The 12,141-nt window shown below is 47.0% G+C and overlaps 1 protein-coding gene across 10 annotated transcripts in view; it reads right to left on the bottom strand.

Moving 5' to 3' along the window:
- The window catches only part of LOC144731198 (cyclin-dependent kinase 17-like), a 71,318-nt gene that overhangs the window by 37,900 nt on the left and 21,277 nt on the right, over positions 1-12,141 (bottom strand). For 2 of the 10 annotated variants that reach the window (XM_078612174.1, XM_078612175.1), the window contains exon 1: positions 1,693-1,824. The exons of 4 other annotated variants lie outside the window; for them this stretch is intronic. Coding sequence is in view for 1 of the 6 variants with exons in the window: in XM_078612176.1 (XP_078468302.1) it covers positions 2,476-2,544 (69 nt within the window). In the remaining 5 variants the exon portion in view is untranslated. Of the gene's footprint in view, positions 1-1,692; positions 1,825-2,475; positions 2,563-7,712; positions 8,219-12,141 lie in introns of those variants that run through there. 4 more of the 10 variants (XM_078612180.1, XM_078612176.1, XM_078612182.1 and 1 more) reach the window with 4 other exon arrangements.

The raw sequence follows: 12,141 nt of genomic DNA, 5'->3' as shown, positions 1-12,141 counted from the left end.
AAAATTTTCCCAATTTCTTCAATTACCCGCAAATGACTGAACTGGAAAGTACATAGCAGTTATGTCACAAAACTATGAAAACTTGGCAGGACCTTTCTGGAAAAGAGTCCTGAAACCCAGTGAGGCTTTTCTGGGCAAACAAGCAACCAAATAATAACAACAAACAATACTCGCACTATCCCTACATAACTGACAACTACAAACCTTAATACGTTCACAAAGTTCAAGTGTTTTCCAGCTTAGATGAACACTGGGTCAGCGCTCCCCTCCAGTTGCAGCGATCAGCTGGTGATATACACTTGACGTGACATGGGGGCCGGCCACATCAAAAGACAACCGCGTTTGACCGACTATCCACAAAGCGGTACCTGTTTTATCAACCACACAGAGAACATGGGCCGAGCCATCACCTCCTCAAGGGGGGGGGGATTTGAACTTGCGACCTTTTTGCTTGCGAGAGCCGTGTGGTCTAACCACTCGGGCAGATCCATTCTCGACAGTGAGCTTAATATAGACCTTGCCACCGCCGCCGCCGCCTGTATTCCGTATTCCGTACAGTCGACGCGGCGGCATCTCTGGCACCGCTGAGAGCGACCGACCCCCGCTGGGCTCAGTCGCAAATATCCAGGAATTTTCCGACCGACAATGGGACGACGCCGAGCGTTGAAGGGTCGGGCGGTCGACAACCACGATTAGCGTTGGAAGGAAAACAACAAACCGCGGCACCCAACGCGGAGTCCGAATACGGCTCCTCGGTCGGCATCGCGTGCGGCAGATAGTGCCGTACTTTGACAGCGCCTGTGGACAGCTGGCACCACCGCCACCACCGTACCAAGAGCTATGAAACGATTTAAAAACTAAATAATTTTTATGATACCAGGTAAGGCCCACGAGCTCTATAGCCTTTTGTCAGAAGCGACCTGGTCACAAATCGTAGCTCAATGAAATGGCTTGTCACGTGGAAATTTATAGCAGAACAATACTATAAAAGCATGTTTCTAAAATGTGGAGGGAAATACCAGAAGTCCCAGAGAAAAATCCAGGCGACCAGAGGGAGAACATGCAAACTCCAAAAATATGGCATTGTGGTCGGGATCGAACCCACAACTTCTTGTAACCCACCAGTCACCGCACCGCGGCAGGACCACGATGCCGGGTGGTACCCTGTTACCCTACAGGGGCAGCGTACCGTGGCCTCCACATTAACGCACTCAGAACACCACTACACCCACAATAACGACTACTTAACACGTAGGCTTTCGCGACTAATATCATCAATAATAATCGTAATGTTTGCAAATGTTGTGGATTTGCTTTCCAACACACCGGTGTGCTGTACAAGTAACGAATTGGCATGTCTATTTACGTAACAAACCTTACTAATTTGGCTGTGTCGGGTGGTGGCAGGTTTAACACCACATTTATATTTACGCGATCTAACCCAAAACAAACTATTATGAATAACGACTACGCTTGACGTGCAAGTTTATTACTGCTTCACTTGACTTAAGTGGCCTGACCCAAACATCAATTATGAATCACCCTCTGAGTCGCGAAGGCCTCGGTGTTTAGCGCCCGTGCGGCAGAAACGTAACGGAGCGGCCCCGGGAGCTCCCCGCTCAAGCGAGCGCCAGTGGAAGGGCCCCCACCCCCCGACCGAAGCGACGTCTCGTGGGTATTCTACTCGTTCACCTTCACCAAAAGCGTCGGAAGAGACGGACGTCCATAGGCTTTACCCCACCGGACGCGACCTGCCAATCGTAGACTCACTGTGGTCAACCCATTGACACCGATGGGTGGACAGTGGCGGGGGGTGGCGGGCACTGGTAGCACTTGGAGACGGGAGTAGAACTGGCGACCTCTGGATCGCAAGTCCATTGTGTTAACCATTACACAAGGGCAACTCCCTTCAGCAGCGTAGTAAATAAAGCGTCACGAATTCACACACGATCGGTCAGTATATGGATCGCGTTTGTAAGAATCCATACAAATTGCATCCAAATGGCAAACGCTCACGTCACATGTACGAGTCAAACCAGTGAACAGACAAGGCACAACAAGCACTCATCCCTATAAGTGAAATAATAAAAACGAGATGAATTATATTTATTCTTGAATGAAATCATGGCCTTGAATCACAACGTGTAATGGGATTGCTGGGGAGGGGGGGGAAATCTTTAGGTACATTAATCAACATTGCAATGTTTGGCCAATACCAGTTCATTGCATGTTTCTTTTAGCGATGGTAAGAAACCAGAGACCCCAGTGAAAACAAACACAGAACAGGGGAGAACATACAAACACCACACAGATCGGTGCCTAAGACGAGAAGAGAATCCATACAGAGGGGGAGATTTGATCATGTAAAGTACTGCAGTGTGTTAACACACAATTACGTAAAAGATTACTATGTAATTAACTACGTTCATTAGAAAGATTTCAGGTATTAGTTCATTAAAATTGAAATGCACTCACGGAATGCACTGCGCAGTGTCCCACCACCCTGCAGGCACACACAGAGGCTTTGCTGTTGCGAAACTGCATCTCACAATGCTTGCATCATGCGTGGTGCCGCAGTGCAGGAAGTCCCCGGAACTTTTTGCAAGGCCGTGAGTACGAATTCCGATCGGGGTTCAGCTCGGCCTATCGTTCCTCCAGGGTCGATAAACCGAGCGCCGCCGTGGTTGCTTGCGCGCTTACGACCGTGCAATCTTTCGGTCGTTTTTTAACCCACTTGCCGTGATCCAATCGAGCTGACATTTTGCACACAGACTCGTTGTGCGTGACAATTTATTTTCGTGAATTTTTTTTCCCAAAATTTTCCACTTTTTAGGATTTTTTTTTTCATATTTCATTTAAAATAGCAATGTGATAAAAACGAAACTCTTACTCAAGAAAAACAGAAATGAATAATAAAATAAAACCGATGCCACGCATATAAAGGATTTATAGTGAAAAACTTTGTTTTTACGGGTTAATTTTTGTCCTACGGAGACACTCGCCACTGCCATGAGAATGTGGAATTTTCACCGCTATTATTACACTTTCCCATTTGTTCCTGCGATTTGACTTTCAATTCAAAGCTGTTACAAGGCAGCATTGAACCGAGCTCCAGGAGGAGAGGAAGTGGCTGGCGCTCGTTTGACAATACATATATAGCGGCCGGCTGCGTCATTACAGTTCGTAAGTAAACACGACCTACGACCCAAGAGGCGGTGGGGAGGGTGGTAATGCAGTTTCATCACCCGACACAGCACCCACTGGCCGGATACATTCATTAACAAACACTATTTAATCACAAAAAAGTAGCAACGGGCAGCAAACACAACTGTTACTTTAGTTGTTTGTAGTGACCAAACCAATTATGATGGGCATGATGATTGAGTATAGTGGTGATCACGATAATGACAATGGCAGTGGATAGTACTGTATCCTCCATACAAATACAAAGATTCACCTAGATGTCTTGGGGAAATGCTGCGAGCACCTATCAAAGGCCACCACGGCATGAGAGGTTGTGGTGTGAGCATTACCATACTTGGCTAGCTGTCTGCAGAGTGTTGATGTTTAACACAGTGCACCGAATACTCATAGGGCCAAGCTGACCCTGGTGTAGTCCCAGGACGGGTTCAGATTCCGTGTGCCACTCGCTTTAACCCACCGCCGGGATTGAAACCCAGGTCAATGAGACCAAAGCACAGTTTGCTAACCAATACATAACCACTCCCCATACACTCACCCATAAATGCACTTGACGTAAAAAAAATTCCGAACATTAACAAAAGGGCCGCAAGGGATAAGTTCAAATGTGCAACAAAGATGTCTAAATATTGCAGCCCTCAGGTTTTTTACAGTGCCCATCAAAACAAAACACAGCGTTGCTTAATGATAATGTGCCGGAGGGCTTTGATACTCGCACATCAAAAACAACTTTGATCGAGGAGCAGCAATTGCTTCAAAGGAATATTTTCAAGCGCCGAAGTCCACGGGTCTAATTGTGGGGAATCGTTCATTAGGGAGCCGTCGCATATTCATCAGCGTCAGTATAAATATATTTTAGCAATGCGAGCTCAAGCGCTTTATTTTGTCTCACACTCCGTGTTAATTACCAGCGTCAAGTCGCGACCCAATAACAATTACAGCTGGTGGGATTGACCGCGGCGAGCAGCACGACCACACCGATCAGAGGGTGGTGGTGAGATATTTACACCTGTGGCTCCCAGTAAAGAAGGGCATGAGCTCAATTACTGAATTGGGCGCCCTTCTGTGGAGATTTTATATTCTCCCCCTGTTCTGCATGGGTTTTCTCCAGGTTTTTTGGTTTCATCCCAAAGCTAAAAATACAGTGTAACTGGTATTGGTCAAAGATACCGATGCTAGAAAATTACTCGATTGGGATTAAACAAAGCAGCAATATCGCCCAACTGCTGCGAAAAAACTTGGCAAGGCCCTCCTGAAAAGATTATTCAGACTCGGTGAGTAAACAAGTGATAATAAGAATAATAAATATAAGTGTCCATCGATATGTCACAGAACTGCTTTTCAAGTCTATTCACAACCCCCCTAAACGACACACTGTTTCACATGTCCTGCCAAGAGCGTACATACCCTGGTAATTAAACGAATATTGGAAATATTGAACCAAGCCAAATTACGTGACAATCTAAATTAAATATGAGTGGAATGAGGGGAGGGGGTTTCGTAGGCATCGGTAACTGTGCCGAGACCTCAACTTGCTGGGTTGGAGTATCGGGTTGAATCTTGAGTATCACGTTTAATTGCAGGCGGCTGGGAAGGCCGATTTGCCTCATTTTCCCCAGTTGTGACTAGGTGGCCTCCTGCACCACAGCGCCGCATCAAGACATTCTACATCCGCTACCTGACAAGGAGACTCCCTGTGCTGCGATTGTTTGCATCGGCTTTCAGAAACCACCGTTAGAAGCTCATAAACGTCCAGCAGCTCCAACTAGGCTGTCATTTATTGCACACACACAATCACAAGTAACAGCTCTTACATGTAAACACAAGGCAGTCTCCCCCCCCTGCTCAAACCACACGTGGGCCGCACTTCACTTCCTTTCATGGTCCCCCTGAGCCAGTGCTGGAAATTCCACATTACCATGGCCGGGATTCAGTCTGCCACTTGGCAACTGCTAATGATTCCAACAAAGCGGTACTCATTTTGTCAACAACTGATGTGTCAGTTTAACACGTAGGCTTATTATGAACTGATGTGTGATGGGCTGTCGGCCTCCGACCAGGATTTGAACTCGCATCCTTTCATTTGCTAGTCAAGTGCTCGTACCAAAAACACGTGGTGATAATTAAACAAGGAAAACAAACGATGTACGCCCATGTACTGTGATCTGCAATGCTTTCCAATGTGCGTATGTCCGCAGAAGTGTCGCATTCGCACGAATAACGTAAAATTTCACGCTTCACAACGCCAGGTGTGGTGATGTCATAGGCAGAAGAGAGAAAGTGGGGGAGGGGGGAGCGAGCAGCCCTCCGTAGCCACGGTGGAGACCCCAAGGCAAAACCTTTTAGCACTGTTTTTTGTTTCCAAGATTGAGTTAGTGCTTCGGAGGTCATGATCCACGAAGGCTATTTCACGGCAATCGTTGCCGGCAATGCTTCAACTCTGAGCGAATGTGGCAACTTGGGTGGGCAACGGAATTAAGTGGGTTCTCTCTAGCCGATCAAAACAAGCCTTGCTGAAGTGCATGCTGAACAATGTTGTTCAGCATACACCTGTTGATTAGGAATGGGATAGGCCGAGTACTAGGCACTAGTTAGGTGACAGTCAACGAGTCATATAGCAATTCTTCATGCAGTCCATTATTTTGTATATAGGGGGGACCCCATAACACCAAGAAGCTACCGTCAACTTATTGGTGTTTTTTTTTATATATCTTGCTACATACATTCGCCAGCAAGACGCAAGTGACCACATTAATTATTTTGCACACGAACGTAAATGTTGCTGCTGCTGTTGCTGCTGCTGCTGCGAGCCGCTCCCACAGCCGTAGCGAAGGTGCCCTCATTGACGCCGCGGCGAGATCCGGCGAGATACGGCGCCGGGCGTTACTGGGTCCGTGCCGGTCCAGCGAGATCGCGGCGGCAATCAACCCCTGCTGGCACCGGCCCGTGACGTGGCCCCCTCCCCCTGCCGTCGGTACGGCTCGCGACGTCACCCAGCGATAGCTGGAGGTGACACGGGGCCACCCCCCGTGGACTCGGGCATCAGATAACGGGCGGCAAATGGGCATGGGGCTTGGCCGGCTGCAAGACTCCTCCGTCGCGGCAATCCAATCGACCGCGAGCGGCTGTTAATGTGCCCACTGTTTGCCAAATATGGTGCGCCGTTCAAAGGTGGCTAGGTGACTTACGGGATTCACAATGGCCGTGCCGGGTACCGAGCCGACAGCCTTAACACAGGTTGCAAGTTTGACAAGTTGATCATGTGAGACAGGTCACCAATGTGAAAAAAGCCAATCGTATGCAATCTGCTTTTCCACCTCATTTTGTGTTCTTGGGCTCTGAAGGTCTCACTGTGATGTGATGCACGCACTGTATCAGGTAAAAGGACACGCTACCTTTTGTTGGTGATAAGTGACATGACGATAATAGTGGAAATAGGCGTGCGCGCAGATCATGGGTCAAAGCGCAGAGTCGGGACCGCTGAGACCCTGCGTTTGACTGGGTTTCAACCGCCCATGATTAAACCAGGTTCCCAAGTGCTGCCAGTTCATTGTCTTAGCCCAGTCAAAAGCAACTGCACAAAAATTCAGTAAAATTGGTTATTGACATAATTTATTCACGTAATTTGCTAATTTAACTTTTAGAGTTTATTTCATTTGGGTTGACCGACAACATTGCCAGGAATGAAAAGGTGTGCCCCAAGTGCATTTTATGTGTTCTGTGACATCATCTTCCAGGGCTGTTCTCCGACACAGGGTGATGCACTGCTAGCTGTAAAGTTCAAGGGAAATGTATTTGTCTTGTCACATGAAATCACAAGTACAACTTGAAAATAAGAGGAAATACGACCAAAACTATTTTAGAAAAGTTCAATCCCTGCAGTCACGAAAGCTTTAAATCGATATTTTAGAAAGTGTCTGCCTTTGACCGATTATGTTTGACAAGTCCTTGTGTGCGTGCAATGGGGGTACGTACATGTGGACGTAATGAGCATAAAGAGTAAGAAAAGGTGGAGAATTTTCCTCCAGGTGGGTAGTAGGACGTAGGTGAGATCAAGAAGAAGGGTAGATAAGCCATCCTTCACCCAGCACTGGTGGTGCTATGATATTGTGGTAATGATAAACATTGCTGTGTGTTCTGAACCTCTGCCCCAGGCTTTCAGTCTATATTTATTTATTTAGTTCAGGCCACTTGGGAGCATTAATCGACACTGGGTTAGTTATAACCAGGGCTAGGTTGGGGTTAATGTCCCAGGTGCAAGTGTTGACACAAGAGCTGTTAGGGAAATTATGATGCACCCACGGACCTCGCAAACTCACAACCAACGCCCCCCATCCCCTCCTCCTCTCCTAGGGCCTTCACAGCGGCCGCGGTGGGCTGCCCCGTGCCACAAGCACAGCCATGTGATCCCACATCATTATTCCACTTGGTCGTTTGATCGCGATCTCATTATTGGTGAAAATGAGCCAATTTCTCAAATACCATCATTTCAAAGGAGTAAATGATATCACCTTGGCTTAATGTGTGGACGGCGACAGCCAAGTACAGATGATACTATAATCCCGACGGTTGTAGTAGAGGGCTGTTAATGCATCTTTCTCCTGTCAAACAAACAAACAGAATGTTAATCTCCATTCTTGGCACTGAACCGGGGATAGCAATTACACCGCTGGCTCATTATCGTGCCAAAACATTTCATGTTGGCGTCACAACACAACTATGGGGTGCACAGCGATAATGGTCTCTCGTGATTTTTATCGGGACAAATGCCCCCAATGTATTGAATAATTAGTGTAGATGGTAAGCATCTGAGTGGACAATGAAATCAGTAGGGCTCCCCACTCATTTGCATGTGATAACGGCTGCATACACCTGCAGCCTCAACACTTATCCATGGCCTCAACACTGACCCAGTCTCAATACCCATCCAATACCATCAACACTCCACCCATGGCCTCAGCACTAACGCACAGCCTCAACACTGACACGCAACCACGTTAGAGTCTTTTCATTTGAGAATGGAAGTCCTGTTACCCGGGCAACGTCACGACAAAGAGGGGAGGTCGCAGCGTCCTGTAGCCAGGAGCTGGGATTTTTGAGTTTTAGATTTAAATAAAGATAATTTATAACCGAATCAATATTGCGCTTATACTATTATATTGCAATACCACCCAACAGCTTTTGAGATGCACCCTCCGTTGGCTCCCCCCACCTTCACGTGGCTATGGAAACTTGGCGAGAGATGAAATGAAAAAACGACCTCATTCAAAATCCCTTGAGTGCTCTGGAAGAGGCCACCGGCAAGTGTTCATGCAAATTACAAGTGAAATGAATGCACAGCGATGTGCATATGATAGATACCACGTCCTAAAGTCCCCGACATTAAAATAAAAAACAATTGTTCAAGACAATAGGCTTTAATGGGCGACGTGTGAATTTAACAGTCGTCGTGTTATGGTACCGTGCAACTATGAAGCCAATTAAAATGACAAATGTGGGTTGCAGGAATTTTGTGTTTTTGTTGCAGGATGCGCAGAGCGAGATTGCGTTTCACCCAACCGGAACGTCTAACACACACACACGCGCGCATCGATTTCACATCTTCCAGTTCAACATCCCTGTCTTCTCCGTGTCCCATAGTTTTTTGAAAGTGTCATATTTTCAACTCAATATCAGTGTCTGCCCAGTACCAAACAGAGTAGAGTGCTGGGACATGAGCAAGGGCACCACGCGAACCGATGTGACGAGTCAATCCCTCTCCCCCAAAGAGTCAACATACGCCGCCTTAGCTCGAGCAGTTATCACAGCCTTGGGCCACCCGAGGCGTCTCACCATCGCCAACTTCCATCAGCCAGACTTCGCATCCGATGCATACTGACAAGTGACATTCAATGCCCCACTCTCACAGTTCGTCACCATCTGGCACAAGGCCCCCTCTGGCTGCCACTCAGACGACCATCTCAGTACCCTTCCCTCCTGCAACACGCGTCCCCCCACCCATTGCAACCCTCATCTTCTTTTTAGCATCTACAAGGCGCTATTGTTATTTTCTACACGAAAACTATAAGTTGCTTACCCTACCCTGAAATGAAATTCTTAACATCTTCTGAACACACCAGCATCCACAAGGCGGGAAGATTATTTTCTATCTGCTCTGCTAAAGTCTAGCTCTCTAAACCGTACAAGTCACCCTTGTAAATTAGACTGTCATGCTCTCTTGATTTCTCATCTGGTTATACAAATAATCTAGACGTGACAGCATCAGCCATTACTCTTGCCTCAAACGCTCATCTGTTATCGCTAAAGCCGACCTCTGTTCTCTCCCCTTCCCGCCTTTAATTTGGCTAAAAATTGCTTAATTTCCAGATCACGTTTAAATCATGCCACGCTACCATAATCCCTTTAAAAAAAAAAAATGGTGTCATACAAGAGACACAAATGTATAAAGGACACTCAGCCTTTGTGTGAATTTTGCAAAAAAAACATTCAACAGTTCCCAAAGAAGTACACTTTGGGCCTCTGGCCTTAGGTCGCCGTCAAAATACATTTGAGCAAATGTGACCACGTGACAGGCAGCAGTGATAGAGACGGCCGTGGACCGGTTTCGTCCTGCAACGAGCATGCAGCTCAATCTGCATTTTAGTACTCAGAGCCGCAACACCCAGGGGGGGTGGGAGGGGTTTGTGCAGTCACCGATGAAAGTCCTGAAGCAATCGGCTCGCTACAGACACAATCTGGTTTAGTCACAAAGTTTTCCCAAATTAAAACTGAGAATATCAGTAACGCTGGCCTCAGCACTCCGGCATGGCCATTAGAAGCGCACTAAACTGCCCTGCGATAGCTTTTAAAGTGTAGCTTGCCAAACTAGATACCACTCCCCATCACGATTCCCATTTCCCATTTCCATAGTTACCGATCATTGCCATAGAAATGCAAATCAGGTGGCAGCACGCTGCAAGCCATGGTTTGTGAGCGCCTGGGCAACTGCATCAATTTCAATTAATCAAATGCCTTGTAATAGTCGACAACAAGGCCAAGCAAAATCAGTAATTAATAAATAAAAACATTGATAAGACAAAATGGCATGCAGAAAGCAACTGAGTGCATATTTTAGACAAGTGGCTTAGGTGCATACTTCGAATGACAGAGAGAGAAAGAGGAACACATGGATCAAAGAGCAAAAACGAGTAACAGACAGAGCGTTGACTTCGGAAGTGAGCAAAGCTTGGGTAGAACACGTCATTGCTCGCAGATGAACGATGGAGTGACAGTCGAAGAATGGCTGCGATTTCAAATCGCAGGTGATTTTAAAATCGGCCCACCATCTCTCTCGCTCTCTCCAAGGTTGATAAATCCACGAGCAGCACAATTACGTCAATCAACATTGCTCTTCCCTGGGCAGGCATGACCCCCACCAGGGGTGGTGACTATGCATGCCTGTGACCCAGCACTGTGAAAACACCGAGCGTTGGTGGATGACAGAATTGTTGTGAAACTCCCTTCCCATGGACATGGAGGTGCCATACCCCGGCTTGCAACAAGGCGGTACTACAGCACATGTGGCATAATCTCCATCTGTTCCAACTTGACGAGATCGAGCGTTGCACCCTCACACAAGGGTTTTCTCTGGTTGCTCCAATTTCCTCCCAAAGTTTATATAAAACATCCATTGGCTCTAAACATCTTAATATATAGAGAACCACAGAGCTCAGACAACTGTTTGCCAGCAACAGCTCACTACCTAGATGCTGCCTTCCGGTTTGTCTGTGGTCCCTCCTCACGCCTCTGTGCGTTACAAATTGCCAAGTAGTCCGAGATGCAATCCGCATGAATGACGCCGCATGAAACCCAAACGTGTCTCTTGTCATTGTTATAACGCTGCGGGATTCCTTTCCACTTGGTTCTGGCCAACTGCCGGTGGCGAGCACTGCCCAAGGCTCAATGTGGAATGGGGAAACTTTGACCTTTGGCTTAGAGACACAGGTTCACCTCGACGATTTGAACGCCACGTCGCTGCGTGTACACACATTATGCTTATAATTAAACCCTTACACACTTGGCGCTATCGGGTTTCGAGTGCTTCGCGAGGGTTTCTCAGCGTCGTCGTGTTTCACACGAGCTCGGCCTCGTCTGGACTGGTGAATCACACAGGCCTGCGAGAGCCCCCCAAACAAGGAAGGGCCGTGAGTCACGGCGAGAAATAAACAAAGCAATACATAGACAATTGTCTCTTTCATCCAGTAACAGCTTCACCGAGTCGTAAGACACTTTCTCAGGAGGGTTCCTGTATTAGAGTGCTTGGCAAATACCTTTGCGTGAGTTTTGCATGTGTGAGGAAATTGGAGTTTCCCAGAAACAGAAGGTATAAACGTGGGTGAATAAATGGGTAGGGTAGCGTTCAGGTAACTATTCAGCGATACAAAATGATTCCTACTCTCTGGATACGTGCATCAAAGTGTGTGTGTGTCTTTGTGTGATGAAAGATTATTTTGACCTCCTGCCAGTGGGCGCGTTCGACACTTCACGTGGCCGCAAGGTGCACATGGCCTGACACAAGCGTCATGGTGACGTCACCGCCACTTAGTTGCGAATGGCGGTTATTGTTATTGTTGAAAGATTCTTTACAGTTAAAGCAATGTACATTCTACATGAAACGCAAGCGAGAAAAATTAAAATGGGAATCAAATTTTAACCTTGAATCAAGACCATTCACCAGTGTAAAATGGGTAAATCGTCGCTTCGCTTATATTTATGATGTCAGAAGCTCGAGTATCTATAGAAAACCCGCCGCATGCCTGGGATAACAATACAAATCACAAAGATGACTCATCAACCCACTTGCTGTACAGTCATCTCCTGTCAACCTCACAGCCGAGCACATTATGAGTCTACCAGCTATGCTTCCACAGATCTGGACAACACGCATGGATGAGAGTAGCT

This window comes from Lampetra planeri, chromosome 38 (assembly GCF_965212315.1).
Source record: "Lampetra planeri chromosome 38, kcLamPlan1.2.h2, whole genome shotgun sequence".
NCBI classification, from domain to species: domain Eukaryota; kingdom Metazoa; phylum Chordata; class Hyperoartia; order Petromyzontiformes; family Petromyzontidae; genus Lampetra; species Lampetra planeri.
Note: the sequence above shows the minus strand (reverse complement) of the source record. Positions and strands in the feature narration are given on the sequence as shown.